This window comes from Saccharomycodes ludwigii, chromosome II (genome assembly GCF_020623625.1).
Source record: "Saccharomycodes ludwigii strain NBRC 1722 chromosome II, whole genome shotgun sequence".
NCBI classification, from domain to species: domain Eukaryota; kingdom Fungi; phylum Ascomycota; class Saccharomycetes; order Saccharomycodales; family Saccharomycodaceae; genus Saccharomycodes; species Saccharomycodes ludwigii.
In genome coordinates this window covers 2,152,268-2,176,616 of record NC_060201.1, presented here as the reverse complement: position 1 = coordinate 2,176,616, position 24,349 = coordinate 2,152,268, and the positions used below count along the sequence as shown (strand labels likewise).

At 28.2% G+C, this 24,349-nt stretch overlaps 12 protein-coding genes across 12 annotated transcripts; 6 read left to right on the top strand and 6 right to left on the bottom strand.

Moving 5' to 3' along the window:
• Positions 1-183: 183 nt before the first annotated feature.
• On the top strand, positions 184-1,431 carry MRX4 (Mrx4p; the record flags this gene model as incomplete). The annotated part of the gene is made up of 1 exon (XM_046080672.1): positions 184-1,431. The coding sequence occupies one exon, from the start codon at positions 184-186 to the stop codon at positions 1,429-1,431; it is 1,248 nt and encodes a 415-aa protein (XP_045936288.1).
• Positions 1,432-1,597: 166 nt separating this feature from the next.
• On the bottom strand, positions 1,598-2,146 carry TMA16 (Tma16p; the record flags this gene model as incomplete). Its single annotated transcript, XM_046080673.1, has 1 exon — positions 1,598-2,146. The coding sequence occupies one exon, from the start codon at positions 2,144-2,146 to the stop codon at positions 1,598-1,600; it is 549 nt and encodes a 182-aa protein (XP_045936287.1).
• A 302-nt stretch (positions 2,147-2,448) lies between these two features.
• REV3 (DNA-directed DNA polymerase) lies at positions 2,449-6,795 on the bottom strand (the record flags this gene model as incomplete). The annotated part of the gene is made up of 1 exon (XM_046080674.1): positions 2,449-6,795. The coding sequence occupies one exon, from the start codon at positions 6,793-6,795 to the stop codon at positions 2,449-2,451; it is 4,347 nt and encodes a 1,448-aa protein (XP_045936286.1).
• A 515-nt stretch (positions 6,796-7,310) lies between these two features.
• Positions 7,311-8,013, top strand: ATG29 (Atg29p; the record flags this gene model as incomplete). Its single annotated transcript, XM_046080675.1, has 2 exons — positions 7,311-7,385; positions 7,480-8,013. 2 exons carry the CDS (start codon positions 7,311-7,313, stop codon positions 8,011-8,013), a joined length of 609 nt encoding a protein of 202 aa, XP_045936285.1.
• On the bottom strand, positions 8,002-9,129 carry SET6 (Set6p; the record flags this gene model as incomplete). Its single annotated transcript, XM_046080676.1, has 1 exon — positions 8,002-9,129. One exon carries the CDS (start codon positions 9,127-9,129, stop codon positions 8,002-8,004), a length of 1,128 nt encoding a protein of 375 aa, XP_045936284.1.
• A 789-nt stretch (positions 9,130-9,918) lies between these two features.
• Positions 9,919-10,866, top strand: TUM1 (thiosulfate sulfurtransferase; the record flags this gene model as incomplete). Its single annotated transcript, XM_046080677.1, has 1 exon — positions 9,919-10,866. One exon carries the CDS (start codon positions 9,919-9,921, stop codon positions 10,864-10,866), a length of 948 nt encoding a protein of 315 aa, XP_045936283.1.
• Positions 10,867-11,489: 623 nt separating this feature from the next.
• Positions 11,490-12,932, top strand: CLP1 (cleavage polyadenylation factor subunit CLP1; the record flags this gene model as incomplete). The annotated part of the gene is made up of 1 exon (XM_046080678.1): positions 11,490-12,932. The coding sequence occupies one exon, from the start codon at positions 11,490-11,492 to the stop codon at positions 12,930-12,932; it is 1,443 nt and encodes a 480-aa protein (XP_045936282.1).
• A 389-nt stretch (positions 12,933-13,321) lies between these two features.
• APC5 (anaphase promoting complex subunit 5) lies at positions 13,322-15,358 on the top strand (the record flags this gene model as incomplete). Its single annotated transcript, XM_046080679.1, has 1 exon — positions 13,322-15,358. The coding sequence occupies one exon, from the start codon at positions 13,322-13,324 to the stop codon at positions 15,356-15,358; it is 2,037 nt and encodes a 678-aa protein (XP_045936281.1).
• A 35-nt stretch (positions 15,359-15,393) lies between these two features.
• On the bottom strand, positions 15,394-17,487 carry MLH3 (mismatch repair protein MLH3; the record flags this gene model as incomplete). The annotated part of the gene is made up of 1 exon (XM_046080680.1): positions 15,394-17,487. The coding sequence occupies one exon, from the start codon at positions 17,485-17,487 to the stop codon at positions 15,394-15,396; it is 2,094 nt and encodes a 697-aa protein (XP_045936280.1).
• A 402-nt stretch (positions 17,488-17,889) lies between these two features.
• On the top strand, positions 17,890-19,200 carry SCDLUD_002171 (Golgi transport complex subunit COG8; the record flags this gene model as incomplete). Its single annotated transcript, XM_046080681.1, has 1 exon — positions 17,890-19,200. One exon carries the CDS (start codon positions 17,890-17,892, stop codon positions 19,198-19,200), a length of 1,311 nt encoding a protein of 436 aa, XP_045936279.1.
• A 566-nt stretch (positions 19,201-19,766) lies between these two features.
• On the bottom strand, positions 19,767-20,258 carry SCDLUD_002170 (uncharacterized protein; the record flags this gene model as incomplete). Its single annotated transcript, XM_046076868.1, has 1 exon — positions 19,767-20,258. The coding sequence occupies one exon, from the start codon at positions 20,256-20,258 to the stop codon at positions 19,767-19,769; it is 492 nt and encodes a 163-aa protein (XP_045936278.1).
• A 920-nt stretch (positions 20,259-21,178) lies between these two features.
• SCDLUD_002169 (STIMATE family protein) lies at positions 21,179-24,258 on the bottom strand (the record flags this gene model as incomplete). The annotated part of the gene is made up of 2 exons (XM_046080682.1): positions 21,179-21,922; positions 22,474-24,258. 2 exons carry the CDS (start codon positions 24,256-24,258, stop codon positions 21,179-21,181), a joined length of 2,529 nt encoding a protein of 842 aa, XP_045936277.1.
• Between the last annotated feature and the right edge of the window lie 91 nt (positions 24,259-24,349).

The following is a 24,349-nucleotide window of genomic DNA, read 5'->3' as shown; positions in this document are numbered from 1 at the left end:
GTTTGAATTTTTAAATGCTTAATTTTCTTATATGGCAAATTATTTCAAGAACGAACGTCTGATAGATTATATTTAAACCTAATACACAAATACATTTCGAAAAGAAAAAAAATATAAAAAAAGAAAAAAGAAAGAAATAAGTAGAAAAAAAAAATAAAATACTTGTAAACTCCATACATTCAAATGTTAGAAGCATATAGAAGTATATCTTTGCCTTTAAAAAAACTGTTTTATAGCACAAATGTCAAAATAAAACATAACCATAACATATCCTGGTCAGATTTAGTTGCTATACCCAATTTAGGGAAAAAAAAGTCTCTAACTCTGTTCAAAAAGCTGATTGCAGAGCCAAACACCTTTAATAATTACATAGGAAAAGATATTTTGTACAGTCTATTAGAGAAAACCAATCCGAAAGCCAAAAATCTAACTGAATTACGTAGATTAATTATTCAGGGGAAAATATCAGATGATATTATTTACAATTGCATAAAAAATAAGCTGGTAATTAATATTGCGTCACCTAAATTGACTAATACAAATTCACATGTGGTTTCTAACAATAAACCTTCTTCAGATATAAATATTGATTTGGAAGATACAAAAAAAAAATATCCCGTTATTAATAAGGATATTATTAGTGAAAAAATAATACCTGAATTTAAAATAGAAAAATACCCTCAATCAACACAGTCTAGTAAAGAACTCAATAAAAAGGATATTGATTTGGTATCTTTAAAGGAATATTTATCCAATGCTAAAGCTAAAAAAGAAATATTAGGATATTTAGATAAGAAACAAAATACGATAAAACAAAAAATTAAACCGTTTCAATGGTCAGAAATTATATCAAGAGATGCACCAATTATAAAATCATCCCAAAATCTTTCTTTATCTGAACTTTTCATTCCCAAATTTGCCAGTAGATTTTTACTGAAAAATAACAAATTTTCTTGTACCAATAATGACTTCCATAGAAGTAACAAAATCGTTAACAATCTATCTAATGAAAATATCCAACAGCTAATGATGTACGATATCAATGATAAATCCGAGCATATCTTAAATCCCCTTGATATTCATACTCTACCGATTGAAGTCAAAGATTTATTTAGTGTAATTAACGGTAACTTTACAACCCAGCCTGATCAGATTTTAAATATTATTGAAAATTTTCAAAATTCTGATAAGACTTGGGTTTTGATGGGAACAATTTCCGGGGATCCAAATAAAATTATTTTTAAAAAAATTTCTAATGCAACAGATGAGAAAGCATTAAAAACTAAAAATAACGATACACAAAGTTTATTTTTATTACGGATCCCTATTTTGGTAATATTTTTAGGCCTAGCTTACTATTTTGTTAGAAAATTAACAACAGAGGAAATATCAAGGCATAAAGGTAGAAATAATGATGAAAAGCAAGAGTAAATACATACGTTTGTCATTTCCCCTCCCTACTTGATGACTTTCCATCATATGTTTATAAGCGCTTATTATATACTATAATAAATTGGAAAAACAATTCTATTTCCTTTATCTCATGTCATTTAAATTTAAACATGTATATACGATTCAGCCTACTATAATATACTTACTATTTCATTTCAACATCATTTAAAGCAGAATTATTTAAAATTTCTGCTTTAGAATTAATACGTATTTTTTTAAAGTTGTTCAATCCACCAAAAGTACCGTTCCAATTTCTTAAGGCTTTGACTGAATCAACATCTGTTAGATCGCAACATAGGAAACCAGTTTGAAATTCGTTTTTTTCTAATTTTCTTTTATTTTCTAATAAAAGCTGTTTATTTGAAGTTGGTCTATTCGGTTTTTTTTTTGATTCCAAATCTTTAATTTCTTCATCATCTCTTGCTATGAACTGTTCGATAAATATAAACAATTCTTGTGGACTAAATGTTGTTTTTTCTTTAAATGAATTCGAATTTATGATGTCCTGTATAAATTTGTATCGTAACAATGCATTAGATTTTTGATCTTGATAGGCTTTCTTTTTAGCCGCTACCTTAGAATCACGCAAGGATGCTCTAGCTAACTGTGCAAACTTACGACCTTTTGGATGAACTTTGTGTTTATTTTTACCAATGGATTTTTGAACTTTAATTAATGACTTACCAACAGGCATGTTGTATTTTTATTTTTCTAATTAGTTTCTTATTTTTGTTATAGAATAATTTATAAAAATGTATAAATTATATATATACACCAAAGTGGGTGGAGCAGTATACGATGTTATATGTAGAAGATAAACATCAGTAAAAAAGAGTTTCTAGAAATAATAAAAAAAAAAAAAAGAAAAAAGAAAAAAAAAAAAAAAAAAAAAAAAAAAAGAAACGTTAATAAACCCTATGTAATTTCGAGCCTTTGTACAATGAAAATTAAAAAAAAAAAAAAAAAAAAAATTAATGTATACCGATGAAGGACTTATTACCAATCAATTTTGTTCGGGTTTTTCAAAAGATCAACCCTTCTTTTATGTTCCTCATCATTTAAGCAATTTAAAATTTTAATCCTAGAATAATACACAGCACAATCCTGAGAATCACACTTTGATATACTGTCTTGTGATACAGATAAGCTGTCTCTTTCATAAACATTAGCAATACAATTTCTGCATACATCATTAATACTTTTTAATTCATATTCTCTTTTTAAAGTATCAAATAATGATTTTCTAATAAGTCTCCCACTTTTAACTTTATCACATAATTGACTATTTTCATTAATGTTTCTTTTAAAGTTAGTCCATTTTGAATTTAAAAAGGTACTGTTTCTGTGAAAAACATTCTGCTCATTTTGATACCAGTTATTAATATCAATACCAATTAAGTTAAATAGTCTGTTTAATGGGCCAATTATGGTTTTAGTAATATAATAATCAGTGTCCAGTTCATATGTGCCCATGTTTTGTAGAAAATCTTCAGGTGTAATGCATTTCTCTTTTAACTTTGTTCCCTTTGGTTTCTTAATGATTACATAAGGCATTCTTTCTTTATATTGTAACTTTTTTCTATGGTCCTCTTTTTCAATATTCCTTGCCAAAAGTGCACCCGGTGGCATTGTACTCTCATTCTCATAACACCCAGACCGAACTTCTTTTGTAAAACAAAAATCTCGAATAGATAACTTCCCAGAAAAAATCTTAGCAAATTGCGATTGGAGGTATGCTTTAACTTGGGAAAGGTCCTGTGTATCAAACAAAATTTTCAAACTTTCCTTCATAATTTTTCTTTGTGCCATATGACCATCCCTTCTAATAGTTTCTATACCTTTTGCATCAAATTTGGGAAGTAAATCTGCCTCATTTTGGTATGAATATCCTACATATCTTTTTTTACTAACTAATATGCATGGATGATAAACTTTTTCAAGTTTCAAGCTGATTGGTGCCAAGTTCGAGGAAGTAATTTTTTTCGCAATTTCCCTCCCACATTTAAATGCTTCATCTCTTGTTTTCCCCGGTAAATACACAAACAAACTATCAGTATCACCATATACCACTTTGGCACCCCATTCATTATTGTTTTCAATAGTTCTTATTGCATGTTCCAAAATTTCACGGCCTGTTTGAACAATGCTATCTGCAATTTCAGAACATGGCATTCTTCCAGAAAATGAAGCAGATGTATATCCATATGTCACATTGGCTATTAATTTCAAACCAAATTGTATATTGTTTAATAGTCTCTCTAGCGACCAATCTTTCCCGCCTGAGCTTTCCGCTGTTTTTTTAACCATTATCCTTGTTTCTAATATATTTTCTAACATGCTGGACAAGGTAGATTTCCTAATTTTAGGTTTTACAAACGCAATACCATTGGGTGATATGTTGATGTCTTCTCTGCTAAGCTCAGTAAAAATATCTTCTGGCAAGGAATAAGATACAACACCAAGTTTATTCCCCTCTTCTTTTATATTTCTTATGTTACCAAGGATTGTAGAATAACAATAGTTATATGCAATCATAACAGAAGGATATAAAGACTGGAAATCTAATACCACTAATGGACTTTTATAGAAACTAGAAAATGGTTCCATGACCAATGGTACACATTCTAAAGGTTTTTGCTTTATAACCTGTGTCTTTGTAGGCGAAAACAATATATAATGCTGGGCCTTACATAATCTTAATAATATGGATTCAACTTTGTACTGTGAGCCTCTGTAAAAAACGGAATAAAAGTCAATGCCAATTAGCCTCGCTTGCTCTGCAGTTCTAAACAAAAACCCAATCTTATCTATTAGCAAATCGTCTAATCTTACTCTGCATAGCCAATAGTTGATAACAACTGTTAGTGAATGATTATTAGTGTCTCTATCCTCCCAAAATTTGGTCAAATTTTCAAAAGAATAATGTGGTAATCTAAGACTTAATACATTATCAACAACGTTTTCAATATTATATTTTGAAAGATTCAACTCAGATCTCAGAATTCTCCATATATTTAGAATATGTCTTCCTGCTATACAGATTGCAGAAGCATGTGTGTAGCCCCAATGATCGTCAACTTTATTCGTTGCCTTATATTGCACTCTGGATATTTCGCTACAGAAATCAAATTTGAAACAGATATTGCAACGTTCTATCACATATCCCCATGAATTTTGATGAATCTCGTAACCTGCAAGTATATCTGGATCTAAAAGCAAAATCAATTGGCCAAGGGAAGTTAGCATTTCACGTTCACTATCAAAATAAACAATCGAAATGTCCGGAAATAAGGATGCAATTTTGCCTTTGAGAATATCGATGTTGCTATCAAATATAAAAATGCCTTCGTTTGAACAACCGATATCCACTAATGTATTGGTAAATTTCCAAAAAATAGCACTGATACAATCAAGTTTGGGATCTGGGTAAAAAGCATATCTTGTATTCACATGTATTTCTAAGTGAAAAGCAGTCAAGTTGTTGTATATTTGGTTTTTCTTAGTATAATTGTTATGCTCAAACATCCTAGTTATTTTTTCTCTCTGCGAATTTTCTTCATGCTTAATTTGAGACGCAAATTGTGTAATTGAGTTTTTAATAATATTGGTGTTTTTAACTTCATCAAATGTGGGTGGTTCTGGAATATATTCCCATGTATTCATCGTGATACGGCTTTCACACTTGGGCATATTTAACAAAATGTTTTGAAATTTAACAGGTGTTCTACAGGATAAGTGATTAGAATTAATTTTAAAAATTCTATCGGCATATGAGAAAATTTTGCCCTCCTCTAAATCTTTCGGATTGGAAAAATATGGATCGTGGTAAGCAATGACGGGAATTGCCATACTTTCTAAATCTTTATTCATTTCAAAGAATTTTAATTCAAATTCTTCCGCCTCGTAGCAGTAAGTATGTTTCTTATTGTACACAGTTAAACCAGAATAATCATTAGAAATCTTAGGTCTTTTTAATAAAGTTTTCGTAAAACTTAAAGTTTGTCTTTTTTTTGGAAAATTTTGTATTAATGAAAATTCATGAGACATTGATGAGGAACGATTGTCGATTGTTTCAGACTCATTTTTAATTAAATCTTGAGATAACTGATTATCTGGTACATTATTATAATTTGTTTCATCCACAATTTTGTGGTCTACAGTATTAGGATATTGTTGATTTATAAACAGTTTATCCAACCTTTTTTCCGTACATTCTGGCCATAAACTGGAAATCACCTCATTTTCCATCGGTAAAAAATTCAACATATTGGCATTTGATACATTGGCATAGCTTTTTAATTTGGAAGCACCATCCGCCATTTTCCGCTTGGCTTGTTGATAAAATTGTTCTATATCTTTATCATCTTGCCATTTAATATTTGTAGAGTTTCTAGTCAGAACAGGTTGGGCAGTATAAACAGGCAGTCCTAATTCGCTTCTTTTCAATTGAATGTTTTGCCAAATTTCACTTGTAGATGTAACATGCAAAGAAGTATTTTTGTCAGATAATGGATTAATAAATTCCAGTTTTTCTCTATTAAGTATAAATTGAGGCAAAATATCAATTTCTAATAGTGTACGCCCCATTCTTGGATAGTCAGCCCTTGGTAAAATATGGTTGTTCATATTAGAAAATTTTTTCTCCAAAGAATTATCAGCATCCCATAGTGCGTTCATACCATTTAAATTATTAATAATTGGATCCCTAAAAAAAAAGTTTTTCAATTTAATCCAGGAGCAGCCATATAAATTGTAATCAACACAAAATTGTGTAAAAAAAGGAATATGACCTTCATAAATGTCAAAGTTAAAGTCCATGATTTGACCAGATCTTAATATGTCTTGTACCTTATTAGAGATCTTTTCGTTTAACAAACTAATCTTATAAAAGCAACTGAATTTGGTATGGTAACCATAAAATTTAATACCTTTAACAACTTCAACATTTGCAATATAGTTGTAACTATCCATTAATATACCATTACTGTTTTCCCTATTTTTAAATGCAAAAAGAGAATCTGCTTTTTTCTCTAGTAAATTGTGAAGTAATTCACAGTTAAAGTTTATAGTATCTATTGAATCTTTTGAAGTCCCGTTATAATTTATATAAAAATAAGGGAAAATACCGTGTATGTGTAATAGTACAGTATATCCTGATGGCAAACAACCATAAATTCTAATTATTGGAACTTGATTAAATGGTTTAGGCTTTTTTGGTAATTGGGTCTCTGACTGTGTCATCGTTTTACAACCGTCTAAACATGGTGAAGGTTCAACATGATATACATCATAAGAGTTAATTTGAAGTCGTAATACTTCTTCGTTGTCTAATGTAGAATCCATTCATACATGAAGTGAGTGATAAAAATGTGATTTTATTTATGTTCTAAGTGTCGTTAGAAAAAGAAAAAAGGGTGGCGTTAATATCTTTTTTTTTCTAATGTTTGAGTATTATTAGAACGTAGAGTAACTTCTTTTCTTTCGTTCAACATATCAAAAGAAGAATTATTATATCATAAACAAAATGACCACGAATGTGACATTTAAAAATAAAAAATGGATCATTAAATGGCCAAGTACGAATTACAAAATATCCGAAGTCCATAATATTAGCATTTTTTTTTTTGGCCCATATATATATATATATATATATATATATAAAAAGGGTTTGAAATTATTGTATTTTTTTATTTTCATTTTTTTTTTTTTTTTTTTTTTAAAGGAGCTAAGTAGAACCCATATTATTCTCTTTTAATTAATTGTTATTTAAGTGCCTTATGTTTTAAAAAAATAAAGAAAAAAAAAAAAAAAAAAAAACATTTTCTAATCCATACAAAGAAAAGTAGTATCTAAAAATAATGAATGGCAAGAATACTGTTGTGTATATAAAAGTTCATGGAAGAAACAGAGATGGGTTTATTGACCCACCAAATGTATGTAATATTCCACTAATAAAAGTCATAATATAACATGTTTAATTACTAACTAAAAATAATTCAGAGTTATGATGTATGAATTTTAAAATAGTTTGAATGGACCAAAGGTAGCGAAGATTTATTGTGGTTGGAAATCTCACGTATGCAAGAAAAAAATATCATTAATTGGGACAATTTGGCCAAAAAATTCAATGTACCCAGATATTTTATAGAAAACAGGGTATACGCCCTTTTGTCAAGGCAAATGCATATGTTAGATATTGTGAATAGTAATACCAAGAATAATACTATTGTTAACAAAAGTAACGAAGATGTCAACAGTGTCAATGATAATAATAATAATAATAATAATAATAATAATAATAATAATAATAATAATAATAATGTTGTAGAACATTTACAGACTTCTAAAATATTAAGGTTAAACGTAGATTCGTCTAACTCAACGACAGATGTCAATAATACAAATTTTTTGAAGAATAATAATCATGATCAGAAAAACACTTTTGTTAATGGTCATGACAACAAATATGACGACGATGACGACGACGATGATAATTTATCAAATCTTAGTGTTAGTAAATCAGCATTAGAAGAAGCCTTGTTGGATAAGTTACAGCTTTAAACACTCTGTCTTACACTTTGTGCAAGCACAATGGAAGAACCAGTTCTCAAATAAATATTTCTGGCGTTCAGAAATATCCATGGCTGTATTATTACCATAATTGATACACAGCTCCTCGCCCGCTTCAATATCTTTAATTACTTTAAAAAACATTTGATGACCATTTCTGGTTTTAACCAAATTTGGTTGACATGAATTATTGAAAAATGAAGCCTCAGCATATAGGCCACTGCCAAATAATTCTCTGGAATCCTGGTCGGCATCGCTCAATTCCCAAATACCAAATGCATTAGCATATTCTGAACCCAAAATTTGGCGAAATGTGGCAGTATTTAGAAATTTTTGCAATTCAGTGGGTAATATTATATACAAGTTTTGAAATATTTTAATTTGTGAAAATAACAGGGGGGGAAATCTTTTGATCATTTCTAATTCGTTAGATTGCAAATTTGTAAATACCTCCCGATGCAGATTTTCATTACATATTTGCATGTGAAATAAAAGTTGTGTAATGAATCGAGACTCAGTGAATTCTTCTTCGTTGATCAGTGGGCATTTACTTAAATTCTTTTGTTGTTGATTATTTACTTTGTTGGCCTTATTTTTAACATGGATAATATTTGTACCTGAATTGGTATCATGGTTGGAAACAGATGGAATCCATATATTGTTTATATTCTTCCAATTAGCTTCAATAAAATCTTGAATTTCATCATCGGTTTTATCACTTAGATTAAGTTGTTGTTCATCAAAATTAGATGAGTTTAAACGTTTTTTGCATTGTTGAAATCTCTGCGATAATTTTGAAAAACTATCAATTAATATATCAACAAATTGTATATTATTAAAGCTCATCAGGCAATTTTGAGAACAAAACCATAACTCTGCCTCGGGTATTTTAAATTTCAAAGTTTTTCCATTGTTATAATGGAAACAATAACAGCATACCTCCTTTCTAAAAGGATAACTTATAAAGCTAGATAATGGGTGATCGCATACCAAAACTTTGGTATCCTTACAAATTTCTTTATTTGCAAATACTGCACGACCCCCATAACTAGTTTGTTTTATATCAAAATAAGTAGAAATAGGCAAAATTTCTGGAGTAACCGTCATTATTATGTATATATATATATATATGTGTGTATAGATCTAATTGACACTGTCTTTTTTTTGGGGGAGGGGGGAAAAAAAAAAAAAAAAAAAAAAAATGTCGTGAGTGTCAGCAAAAGATTCTATATATGAAATATTAAACTTACAGTAATCGTGGATATGTGTCTCGTAAGATATATGATATGAACATTACTAAAAAAGGAAAAAAAATAAAACAGAAAAAGAAAAAAAAACAGAAAAATTAGAAAACCTTTGAGTATTTGTAGCATCCTGAAAAGATAAATCAGACCAAAAAATTAGAAATTTTCAAAAAAAAAAAAAAAAAAAAATTAAAATAAAATAAAATAAAATAAAATAAAATAAAATAAAAAGGAACGTGGCACATTGTTTTTACTCCTATTTTTCCTCGTATTAAGTCCTACTTAAAAGGTTTTTTTTTTTTTTTTTTTTTTTTTTTTTTTTTTTTTTTTTTTCAATTGTAAAAATATGGATAACATTTAGATTAAGCAAGAATCCGAATATCCGAAAGCTAGCAATATTATTTTTTTTTTTTGCTTAAGGAAGCTTTATAAAATACGTGAATCTCTAAGCAAATGTAATCGAATTCTTTGATTATTTCTTTTATACAGTTTATTTATTAAATAATCCATTAACAAATAAAACAATACAGGCATATTTAAACTTTTTTTTTATTTCAATTATTCTCAACATTAGTTATACCATTACATCCTTATAATTTATTACATAATAAAGCAGAAAAAAAACAAAAAAAAAAAACAAAAGATTAAAAACATGTCAGCTTATAAATTACTTTCACCTGAAAAGGCTGCTAAATTACTAACTAGCTTATTACCCTCTAAGCAAAGGGTTATACCAGTGGATTCATCATGGTATATGCCTAATATGAATAGGAATGGCAAAGAGGAATATTTGAAAGGGCCAAGGTTACCTAATGCTGTGTATTTTGACATAGACGATATCAAAAATCATAACTTGCCATATCCACATATGCTCCCAGATCTTCAAACTTTTAACAAAAAAATGAGTGAGCTAGGTTTATTACCTTCTGATATTTTGATTGTTTATGACAATATTGGAAACTTTAGTTCTCCTAGGTGTGCTTGGACCCTAACAACGTTGGGTCATAAAGACGTATATTTATTAAACACATTTGCTGAATACAAAGCCTTAAATCTACCACTAGAGTACAATGTTTTATTATCTGCAAATAGATTTCCTAAAACTAACTATGAAAGTGTCATTGATCATACGGAAGAACAGGTTGTGACTTATGAAGAAATGGAAAGGTTATTTAAGGATCATTTGCTCAAGACCAAATACAATGTTTATGATGCTAGATCATTGGGTAGATATTTAGGTAAATGCCCTGAACCAAGGCCAAATTTTCCGAGTGGTCATATACCAGGTACTTTATCATTACCATTTACTACCGTTGTTGACAATAAAAAATTTAACAAATTTGATGATTCAAAGGAAGAAATACAAAACAAAATTAACACCTTTTTAAAAGAAAATAATTTCCCACCTTATGATCCTACCAAACCTACAATCTGTATGTGTGGTACAGGAGTAAGTGGCGTTATTATTAAGACTGCTTTAGAAAATAGTGGTATTAAAAATATTAAATTATATGATGGTAGTTGGACTGAATGGATTTTGAAACATAAAGAAGGAAGTAAGGAGGATCAAAATTATATTGCCACGGGTAATGCCAATTAATCTATTGAACCGACTAGGTGTTTCTATGCATACCATATGTAGATATCTTTAACTTAACGATTACTCTAAATAGTTGGATATGGGGGCTTTGTTTAACTTTTATAATCAAATTTTCTTTAATTTGAAAAGCATTTTGGATGTATGTTTTTTATATAATTTATTGTCATGGATCTTTACAGATATTTATATAATTAAGTTTAGGGTGGTAAATATCTTATGTATGTATAAGTTATGGTTGTGACATATTACCACTTTTTTTCATCTGACCTATTTTTTTTTCTTCTTCTTCTTCTTCTTCTTCTTCTTCTTCTTCTTCTTCTTCTTCTTCATTTATCTTCATAGTAAACTTCCACCTTGGTTTAAGTTATCCTTAGCGCTTCTTACAGATTCATTTCCCTTTCACAAAAAAAAAAAAATAGTGTATTAAATAATGTTTACCTTGTCCGGATATCCGGATTAGTTACAAATGATACTTTTATCTTATTAACGATTTTTTTCACAGGTTATAATATTAATCCAAAAAACTTTCATGTTATTTACTCTTCGATATAATCACAAAACTTTATTTGTAACCTTATAACTATTTAACTTTACTATATACAAGTACAGTGATCATATCAGCTATGAGTGTAGGAAATATCGAGCAGGCGGGTTCAATTTCAACGGACTATCATATGGAAGATGCTCTCAACAATAACAACGAACATTTAATAACAATTCCACGAGAACATGAATTAAAATTTCAGTTATTGCCTGACCAACAGTTAATTATTGAAATAGTATATGGTATTGCAGAAATTTTTGGTACGGAATTAGCAAATAACATCAAGTATATATTCAATAATCAGGATATATTTTCAATATACGCGGTAGATAAAACGCAATTGAAATGGTACACTAAAGAATCTGCTGTGGAGCCTATGATCACCCAATCCCCAAACTCTGCATATGCAGAATACAAGATCAAAATTTATAATTTACATTTTGCATTGGATAAAATGCGATTTACTAGTTCACAAGGGCCTAATGTTTTAGTAATAGGCGGTAAAAATACAGGCAAAACAACATTATGCAAGACTTTGGTATCTTATGCTATTAAAGTTAAAAATTTTACTCCATTATATGTTAATTTAAATCCCACTGATGGAATTTTCACGCCTCCGGGATGTTTGAGTGCTACCACCATATATGATATACTTGATGTCACTGCGCCGAATTGGGGTCAAAGTGCAACAACCGGTGTAACAACAATTCCTTCGACACAACCTATAATAAAAAATTTTGGTTTAGAATATATTCATACAAATTACAGTTTGTACAATACGATATTATCTCAATTATCCATAGTTACAAATTCAAAAATTATGAAAGATCCATTGTTAAGAAGGTCCGGTTGTATAATCGACACACCATCGCTATTAGATAAAAGTGATATGGGGGCAAATGAAAAGGAGCATGTTAATAAGATTATTTCACAGATAATAAAATTGTACAATGTAAATGTAATTGTCATATTAAAGGAGGAAAAAGATGATGAGGATAATTCTAACAATTATGAAGAAATTATAAAACAACAACTTACTTCATCACTCTCGTCTATTAAAGACAGCATCTCTCTATTGACGCTACCTATAGTTAAAAAATCAAATGTAGTTGAAATTGACGATGTTTATAAAAGATTTCTACAAAGAGTAGCCATTAGAGATTATTTTTATGGGAACTCTTTAAATACTGTATTAAGTCCTTATACTGTTAGTAGCAGTTTCAATAAATTAACTGTTTGGGAACCTGTTGTATATAATAATGATACAGATGAAGATAAAAATGAGGAACCTAAGTTGGAACCTGTTACGGTTAATGCAAGTAACTTACAACATGCAATTGTAGCTATAACGTTTGCAGAAAGAAATGCTGATCCCGATACCGTATTGTCAAGTAGTATTATGGGTTTTGGTTTGATTAATGAAGTCAATGATACTAGAAAAAAATTAAGAATATTAATTCCTGTTCCAGGACAAATGCCTGATAAAGCATTAATTTTAACTCAATATAGATACTTGGAATAAATATTAATTATTCAAAAAAAAAACAAAAACAAAAAAAAAAGGAAAGAAAAGAAAAGAAAAATACAATATTTTTATACTCTATATACATAAATATACATATATTTAATATCTCATCGTATGATATAGTACTAAAAAAAAAATTATACAAACGTAAATATACGATTTTTTTAATCCCAGATCTTTACACATCTTTGCAAAAAATTTGACCACAAAAAAAAATATATATAGACAAAATTGGACAGGTCAAATCAACTTCAAAAAATAAAAAAAAAAACAAAAGCAAAAAAAAAAAACTAAAAAGCTAAAAAAAACTGAAAAACTAACCAAAAAAAAAAAAAGTAATAATAAAATTAAAAATTAGTCATTAACATCATATAAACTATACACTAATGATATCACCTTCGCCAGAACTAAAATCATATCATGTATATATATTATTTGTTATATTTATCTTTTTAAGGGAAGAATATAATACAACTAATGGCATAACAACATCACATGCATGGACACCACAAGGCATGAGTAAACTTTTGTTATTAAAAATTATTGATTTAAAAACATTTGCACCATATGTAGATTGGAAAGTTGATCAACATGGAATAGTAGCGCCTGTTATACCTCCCTTTGTTAAATTGAAGAGTTTGTTGGCAATTTTGAATAACAAAAGTTTTCTACATAAGGAATTTGCTTTTATTTTAAGCAAATTTGATAAATTACAAAATTTATCAAACTTAATAACATTTTTTAAAGACCATGTACTAGTTGAAAATGCTGTTGAAGAGAATTTCAAAAATGATGATTATTTTGTACGTAAAGTTTTAACTAAAAGTATCTTAGGTGATTTCATAGAGACGTGCATTAAAGCTTATGATCAAATGAATTTCTGTGAATATTCTTTCATAATCGATCAAATACAAGAGGAATTGAATGAAAATGCGAGACTGGCAAATTTGAAGTTTGAGGATGATCGTATGAAGAATTATACCCATGATCCCTTTTTTGAAAAAGTCTTAGATTATAATTATATTGATATTAAAAATGATTTTTTGCTTCTGGAGAGTAATTATGATAATTCTGTTGTTAAGTATGATAAATATAAGGAAAGCATGAAATATTGCAATTTTATGCAAAAGCTATTTCAATCCATTGGACCTACTACCCATACAAAGTCTTCAGATCTACCAGTGGCAAATACAGATTTATGTTTCTATTTTCAACCGTACCATTTAAAAAATCTAGAGATAATATATGAAAAAAAGTATCTCGAAGTCTTGGATAATTTTTATTACTTATTAGATCAAGCTAAAACGGTTGGTGAGTTTAAAAGCATATCATCTCTTTTAATGAAAGTGTACATATTATTTGGTTATTTGGATAAAGCGGCGTTGCATTTGGGATCCAGTTTATACCATGCACGTGAAACAAAGGATTTTGATTACTTATCTAGTACCTTGTTGTGGATATTTGTCTTTATCCAAACTTATCCGCAAATGAAGCATCGTTTTACTATTAAAATAGAACAAATAATCCCATATATGAAGAATTTTAAAGATAAATTGGATATCAGATGGATTAGCAAAATATATATGGCAGAAAATTTACTAAATCTAACTAGATCAAATATTACTACGACAAATGTTTTTAAAAACCACATGATTAATTTCATACTAAATTATTCTTCTGATATATCATCCCTTTCAACTTTTTCATTTCCATTTTCTTTATACGATACATCGTATGAAGTTTGGTTGATTCTGGGCAACAAAAAATTAGCTGAAACATATTATTCTTTAAATTTGTTAAATGAAAATGCAGCTGCCAATTTAGATACTAAAGTTACTGATTTGAAGAAATTACATTTATATGACTTGAAAACAGTTGCTTCAACTTCGACTAATATTTATATCAGGATACTATATGAAGCATATTCAAACTTAAAGGCTGATATCAAACTACCATTTAATATCTCCTATTTTTATGAATCACAAGAACTACCTTATGAATTCAAACAGCACTTAAATTTATTAGCAATCAATTATAAAATGTATTATGACGATTATAACGCAGCAGCGATTTTATGTAAGAATAAATACCAAGAATGCGTAAATATTTTTAAAGATAGAATATGGGCCTTTGAATTCAGGTTGAAGGAAGTTGAAATTTACCAGAAACATGTTAAAAACGGTGATGCAAGAATGCTAGTGCATTTGTTTGATTTAATAGAGGAACAAGCTATATGGGGTGATAATTATAGATTGTTAAGGTGTGGGTTAGTATTGGTTAAATCTTTGATAAAAATGGATAAATTTGAAGAAGCCCGTTGTTTTTTGAATGACAATATGCATGGTTATTTACAATATAACGAAACTAAACTACATAACGAATATCAAGAGGTTTATAAATTAGTTTCAAATCAACTATATTAATAAAAGAAAATAATAATAATAATAATAATAATAATTTATAATAAATAATCTTGCATTTTATTAATTATTGATTCATTTTGTTTTATATCTATGTTAAACAACGGAACAATAGAAGGTCTTCCATGAGCACAATTAAATGGCATATTGCATTCTGCTAGTTTTGTAACCAAGCTTTGACAATCATCTAAAGTTAGCTCGTCACCAAACATTATAGAATTACGACAACTTTTAGAAGTAAAAAGTTCTAAAAGCAATATGGGTATGGAATTAACGTTAACCCACCATTCAGATATTAGATTTTTCTTAAATTTGCACCTTTTCCCCTGTTGTAAATCATATAAATGTTGGAGGATACCATTTTTTAAAAAGTTGTAATCTTTACCTATTCTCTGATTTAAAATTTGAGGCAAACATTTCACAACTATAGATGTACTGGTAGTTTTTTGAATCGAAAACCCCCATACCTCAAATTCTGAATAATAATATTCTAAACTGGACATTTCTAATGATGTGACTTGTAAAGATATGGGATTTTCTAAACTGCACACATTCAAAGTTGGTGTTTTGATTCTTTGTATAATATAATCATGTAGATACATCTCTAATTTCACTCTTTCATCGGCGGCATGTTGATCAATTAAAAGCAATAATTCATTATTTTCAGTAAAAGATGGGATTTTAACTAATATGAACTTATTGTCAACTTGATTTATTATTCTAAAAGAACGCAATTGTGTGTGTTTAATGTTGATTTCCTTGGCTGTAGAGTTAATAACATTAGGTAAAGACTGTGAGGCCTTGTTTATATCATGCCGGTAATAATTATAATTGTGTGTTATTCTCTTAGGGGAAATTCGTTTAAAATTTGTTTTTTCCAGCTTGGTGTTGGGTGCTATAGATGAGATATCAGGATACGATCTTTTATTTGTAATTGCCAATTTTGTTTCGCGGATTGTGGTAAGATCGGACACTTGACCATTAAAATTTAATAAAGTGTTTGATGTTGGCAAAGTAGCTTGGTTGTGCTCAACGAAGGCAACAGATTTTAAATGTTTTACAAAACCTTCGATTATTTTCATAACCAAAATGTGAATTTTGTCAAAGGCAGAATGTAAAATCACTTTTTTACTTGGGCTTTGGATTAAATCACTAATATTTTGAGGTGCAAAAATACGCAATATTATAATTGGGTAATGACTATATGGAGTACCGACAGATTTTGTCTCAAATTCCTGTCCAAATTTAAAATTATTAAAAACTTGATTAATTTCTTTTAACAACCTTGGGTTTTCGTAAAGTCTGTTGTTTATAAAGATATGTTGGAATCTATTAGTAGGAACACTGGTGGTCGAAATAACACCATCAATAGAAATATTCTGGAAACTAAGTGCAACCCTCTTAAAAAAATTAGTGGGAATAACATAACCGAAAACATTAGTAAAAACGTGGATAAGTTCTTTATTATTATGACTAGTGACATTTGTTGATTTGATAAGTAATTCATGGGTAACCGTTTCCAACGTAAAGTTGATAAAAGGTTTACAGCACAATATATTAAATATCAAAAGTTTAATTTCGGTTAATAGTTTAAAAGCTGGTATTTGTTGGATAGTTTTTCTTCTTATAGGGAATTTCTCTAAAAATCCATCTATCTCTATGATAGTCCCGTGTGTGGGCAGTAATAATATTGGCGGGTCATCACGCCATCTAGTTAATTCGAAATCCACGTTTTTATTTTGATTATCACTTCGCTTAATACACCATATAGTGTTATAGTCCTTTCTTTTGGAGATTATTTTCACTTTTGTACAATTTTTACAAATCGAATATAAAGCTTCACCCCTAAATCCAAAAGTTGATAAATTTGGTAAGTCATTTATTTTTTTTATTTTCGTGGTAATATATGCCACTTTACCTATTTTAGATAGACCACATCGATCAATTCCATCACCATTATCCTGAATGAAAATTTTTAAAGTTGATAAATCTATAGTACAATTAATTTCTGTAGCATTGGCATCAATACTGTTTTCTATAAGTTCTTTTAAAACATCGGTAAAGCTGGGTATTACAAGTTCTGATCTAATATTGGCTATTGTTTTTGAATCTAGTTCATATATGCTGTTCATGATATGAAATATTCATTTGGAGAGGGAGGGCAAGACGAGATGAATCTTTTGAGGGTTTATTCAACAGAGTCCAACTTAAAGTTTATGGTATACTTATTTTTCTAGGTAATTGTTTAATTATTTGAACTTTAAAAATACCAAAAAAAAAAAAATACCAAAAAAAAAAAAGCATAAAAAATCTGTAATTTACAAGACCGAAGTCCGAATAACAATCCTCAATTACCGTTATTGCGTTGGTATGCATTTTTTTTTTGTTTTTTTTTTTTGGTTACAAATAACAGAATTTTTTTTTTTTTCTTTTCTTTTCGAGATCACTGAAATTTCCATTAAACTAAAGTTATAAATCGAGCAAAATTCCAAGAAAAAGCTGGGAAAATAACAAAATAAAGAAAAAGGAAATAAATGGAGTATTTAATTGAAGAGTTAGGTTCTTATATAACCAAAAATGATGAATGTAAAGATGCCAATTCTCCAGAAATAATGACTAATATTTTAAAAGATATTCTAACTAATTGTTCATCTACATATTTCACATCAACAGCACCACTAAATCGTGGTACAGCCAACGAAGATAGTCATGGGAATAACATAGTTAATGAAATTGCTGAAGTGGAAAATCTTATTTTTAATAAAGAAAAAGTTTTGAAAAAAGAATTAATCAAAAATAGAGAGGTTATTTTAGATGAATGTATGGATTACTCAAAATTGGTTTCTATTAATGACTTGCAACTTGCACTAAAATCATGCAAAGAGGAAAAGGAAAAAAAAAAGGACGAAAATAGTCGTAATATCAATGAAATGCTATCAATATTTAAAAATAAAAACAACCATTATAATAATGATAATAACATCAATATATCTTTTTTATTAGAGAATTTAGATTTGTTAAATAACAAAATATTGGAAATACCAATGGTTCTAAGTATATGTATTAAAACAGGTCATTATAATGAAGCATTATTACTGCAGCAACATGTTAAAAAAATATTATTATCTAGATACAATGGGAGTGAAATTATTCAAGAAATCTCGAAAATCCTTGATAACGAAGTCCAAAATACAATGCTGTATGGTTTGGTGAGGATATTGAGCACTTGTGAAAATTATATAACCATTAAAAAAATTTTAAAAATATTATCTAATATTGAAAAGGATGATGATGATGATAATGATGATAAAAGACGGAATTTCTATATTGGCAATAGAACACCTTATTTATTTTTGATAATGAGGTTTAAGTATATTCAACAAAGGTTGAGTACTATCGGCATATTTTATGACAATAATAATATATCTGATAATATCAATCAAGTAAGAAGGAGAATTGATGTAATAAGGGAAGACGTTTACACAACTTTGAATATATTTGTCACAACGTTTAACAACGATGAATTATTAGAAACTGATTATGAGGTTTATTTATTGGAATTCACAAACAATACGTTAAATGAAATGTTAAACTTTGTTAAACAAAAGGATGGTAAAACAGTTGCCACTACAATTGAATTTTTTACTGAAGGTGTGCTTTTGCAACTAATTTACTGTTCTTACAGGTTAGGTGATATCAATCCTAAATTCAATTGGTTAATGTTGAACAAAATTAAAGAACTAAACATCTATACTACGGAACAGTTGGCTAATGCCATAAGGAAAAGGAATGAGATGAATCTTGAATATGGGGGTCTCGGTAGTATTGGGATTGCCACTGAATAAGTGGGAAATATAAATAAGAATGATGAATAAAGTTGATTAGTTACGTGATTCGTATTTTTTTTTTTTGACATGTGTATAATTTTTTATACTATTTTTTAATAGTCATTTGCAAGAGGAAAAAGGGGGAATAAAAGATGAAACAAATAATATAGAGAAAATAACACAAGTTGGATAATATTATCGGATGAAAAATGAATGTATTTAAATATTATATATTTTGAACGTTTATGGGTTTGTTTACAAACGTTTCAAAATCAAAAGTTAAAACATAAAGCAAAAAAAAAGAACGCATACAGTTATATTTAAATACAAAGTAAAAATAAAAATAATAAAATAGTTAAAAAAAGAAAAATAGTTCTAAGTCAAATAACTTTTTTTTTTTTTTTCAGTTCAAATACATAAACAAACACGTAAAAAGTATGAAACAAACCACAATTTAACAAAACAAAACAAAACAAAAACAAAAATAAAAATAAAAAATTAGAGTTACTATTTTTATCATGACGTAACCATCTTGATAGTTTTTTTTTTTATTTTCCCAATTTAAAAAAAAAAATAGCTTCTTTTTATGACAAACTGGTAGCATTTTGGTAAAAAGAATTCATGGAACTTGTAGACAAAGTGGCATTAACATCTTTGTCAACAGTAGAATTAGATAAAATAATCGAAGTGTTGGTGAAATAAAAATTATTTGAAAGTGATGATGTAATTGGAGAAGTAGATCCCTCGTTATATGGTGAAGCAGTAGCAGAAGCTAAAGAACTCAACAAAACTGGAGTGACAATAATCTTTTCTTGAACTGTAGTATAAATCGAGGAAACAACTTTTTTGTTGTTTAAAGTCAATAACATTGTAACGTAATCGGTGACAAAAGATGTGGTAGTTAGAGGAGTGTAAGAAAATGAAGCTGGTGTAGAAGTATGTTTATTACTTCCTAGAGTAATTGTTGTTAATACTAAATCTGTCATAGTACTGGTTTGTTCTGTATCATTTAAGTAAATCGCATTAATCATGCGTGTAAACAATGCGATAATTGATAAAATGATTGAAATTTTCATAATAATTTGTTTATAGTTATTTTTTTTTCTTTATTTATATCGTGTTAACCTTATTAATCCTTTTGATGTAAAGTTTGTACTAACAGAACAATTAAAATAATCTAATTAATAATGAATGACTGGAGTGAGATTAGTTTTTAAAAATTCAGAGATGATACTCTTTACTTATGTATTTTAAGTTAAACGTATCTTTCGATAAAACTATGATTTTTTCTTTTTTTTTTTTTGAAGGTAATATTTTATTCTTTTATTAATTTTTTAATAAGGAAAGTTTTAAATAAAAAGTTATAACTAGAAGATAGAAAGAATTATTTAAAAATGACATCCTTTTATATTAAAGTAGATATTTCTAAAAGTTAAGATAGTTTAAATTAAAAGAAAATAAATAAGTAAATAAATAAATAAAAAACTGGAGGATACGTTTGAAAAATTAAATGTATTATTTCTATACATTATTTGTTTTAGTTTTAGTTTTAGTTTCAGTGATAGTTTCAGTTTTTTTTTTCGTTATTATTATTTTAACGATATTTTTTTGTATTTGTTTTAGGAAGATTGGTATATAATTTTATTTTCATTTTTTAAGATGAAATCTGTGACACTTTTATTGTCTTTTTCTTTTTTAGCCGAGTGGAACGCGCGATTGTTTTAGCTGCTAAATTTGTTCCTATAAATATATATTTGCGTATTTTCTTAGCGGTTTCGTTTCATTAAGACAAGTCACGTGCAAACATTTCCACTGAAACTTTAAAGCCACCTCAAAAACTATTCCATTGATATTTATCACTAAAGTGTTATAAATAATAACATCAAATACAACTTTAAAAATTAATAATTCCACATGTTTATCTGTTTAAAAACAAACATATTATGTCCTACATTCTGTGTTTTAATACACACAGAATAGAAACGTCTATAAATATTCAAACAATACATTGATGTTCTTCACAACTATAAAAATTCCTATTATTGGCACACTCTCTCTCCTCGTCAGCTTCAAGGACAAAATTATCGGAATAATCCATGGATGAAGGTACCTTGATTATATTGTCAATGCAATAATATTGAAAACAATTTAAAATAACTGGCCAGACAAACATTACCAAAAAAACCTGGAAATTAGGCCAAGCATCTGCCCAATTTAAAACCAGATCAGCAAACCAATCAGCAAAAGATTCAAATGAATTCAATATGATATAAATTACACCTTTCATCATCATCAAAGAACTTATGAATATTCCTAGTTGTTTAAAAAAAGCAGAATACAAAGGTCCTTTTTTTGTAGTCATATCAAAATAATTACCGCTTTCTATGTTTCTAATTCGTAAAAGTCTGCAAGTACCTTCCACAATATATAAAAATACCCAAAGAATAGGTATCCCAATAGTGGTATCTAACAATAAATTTAAAAAATACCAATCGCATTGGTCATCCTCTTGAGTATTGGTAGAAGTTACGGTGCCTAAAGAATTTCTAAAAACACTTAATGCTATATTCAACGTATGAATTGTAATTGCGCCCAATATCTGTTTATTTATATCGAAGAACCATACTCTCCATCTTCTTTTCGGATGTTCATGATAGTTTCTTTTCCAAATTAAAATACCTATTGCAGAAGCACCCATGCATATCTGAATAAATAATGATATTGGTCCTAGTAATTCGCACTCTCCTTTGTTGTATGTAGTGATAGATTTGTACATAATTTATGTATTGTTATATGCAGTTGTTGAAGAGGACTTCTACTCGGGTACCAGAAGCAGTTTAGCTTTTTCATATGTTTGTTTTTAAAGGTTGTTGCTAAAAAAGAAAAAGAAAAAGAAAAAGAAAAAAAAAAAAAATAAATAGCAAAGCCCTTCATTTTCCTCTTCTTATAAAATTAAATAAATTATATACTTTAAACTTTAAACGAATATTAGAAAGCTTTCTTTTTTTTAATCTTTTTTTCTTTTCCGCCAAAAAAATGAAAAGCCACAGCTACCCTTTCAAAATACTTGTAAATCATACAGACCTTTAAACGATTATCCCTTATATTAGTTCAAATAATAATTAAAAAAAAAAAAATAAAAAACTAATTAGAATTTAGAGAAAACATTATATATCACCAACCCACTGTGAAATTTTGTATTTCGAACCTCGTATGTATGTTGCAAATTTTTAAAAATAATCTTAAATGACACATGGTCTAGCTTAAGTCTTTCAAAAACTTGTTACATACCTTAATTAAATCAGGTGTTTGGTTTACGTCAGCATGATTCAAAACCATACCGCAAACAAATTTTGCATTATTTAAAACAGCTCTTTCCGCTGCACTATTATCATGATCATTATTCTCCAAAATTTGTTCGTTTATTACATATAATATTGTCAATAATTTATTAGAAAACTCGCGGTCAGTTATAAATATAGACCTGTCACCAAAATCTCTTATGTAGACACCTATGGCCTTTAAAAGTTCAAATAAATACTTGATATCAATTTTACCATGCTGTTCAACTTTAAAACATGCATTCCAGTATTTTTTTATATCATCATTTCCGACTTCGGGACCTTGTATGTTTCTAAATGCTTTAATAATATATAAACAACATGTCTCGCCCCCTTTATCTAAAACTATTGTGGATAGTTCTGTTGATTTAGATAATTGAGAACTTGGTAAAATAGCCAATAATTTATTCAATAAGTTTTCCAACAATGGTGCTAATTGAGGGTAGAATTTACACTGAGTATGCGCATTCAATAAAATCTTGAACATATTGGAGATATCTGTTGAATCTTCAGGGTAATTTACAATGGAAATCATTTTCTTCAATAGATCCAAAAAGCCTTGATATTGCCATGGATCATTAAAAATTTTGGCTTTGGTTATGATTGTATGGTACGACAAATGTTTCAAAATTGAGTTAACATCGTTTCTAGCAGTTATAGAATTTGAAAGACATAGCATGGAAGCAAAAATAGTATATGATTGCGCTTTGCAGAAATTGATGTTTTCAATGAAAAAAGGAACATCTTGTTTATTTGGATTTGTTTCATTTGCAGATATTAAGCCCAGTGATGTACTTATTCTTCTTAAAATTATCAACCTTGATGGCAAATCAAATATTAATTCTAAATGGGATAAAGAACTAAATAAAGCGCTGTTGATTTGAGAAACAACATTTAAGGAAGTCCCAAATTTTATATTTTCATTTTTAAGTAAACTTTCTAGTATATTGGTTGTACTTTTTAATAGCGATTCACTAATAGTTTCTTCATAATCGTCATTGTCATCATTCTCAAGCCTATTCACAGATTCAAACTCTTCGGAGTTAGTGGTTATTGCTACTTTATGGAGAAATTTGGAAACAATTAAAAGCGTTGAGATATCATCATTGTTATTGTAATACGGAATTAATTCGTCCAACAAATCAAAGCCTAGAATTGCCACATCGTTGTATTCATCCTCTCTGAAAACATTAATTATACTTTCTAAAAACTTTAATAGGGATTTAAATATAAACTTGCAACAGAATTTTTTATATTCATCAGTCTCGTGTTCCTCCAATATGAAATTTCTGATCAAAACAATAGCTCTCATATAAATATCGTGATTTGTATTGCTATTATTACTATTAAAAGATAGGCTTAAAATTTTATTAAAATAATATTTTATAAATTTATTATTTTTCCCATTATACCAAATTTTTCTATTTAGATTATTATCGATGAGAGAATTGGCGACACATCTGATCAATTCAGAACAAAGTTTGCACCAGTTGTCAATATTAGGAAATTTAAACAATTCATCCAAAGATAACTCCAATATCCTATTCAATTGATTGAAAAGATTTGATTCTCTTATGATGTCCCTATTTTTGGGAGCTCTCAAGCAGACAGCCAATTGGTCCAAAACTGTCACATAACTATTGATAATAAGATCATTTTCTATAGGAATGTCAGAGTCTGCAGATGTGATATTAATTAGTGGATTTAATCCAAATAAAATCTCGTCGTAATCCATTATAGTTTTTTTTTTTTGTTTTTTTTTTAATCAAGTATAGTAAAATTAACTCATAAAGTAAGATAATGATAATACCCAATGCAAAAAAAGT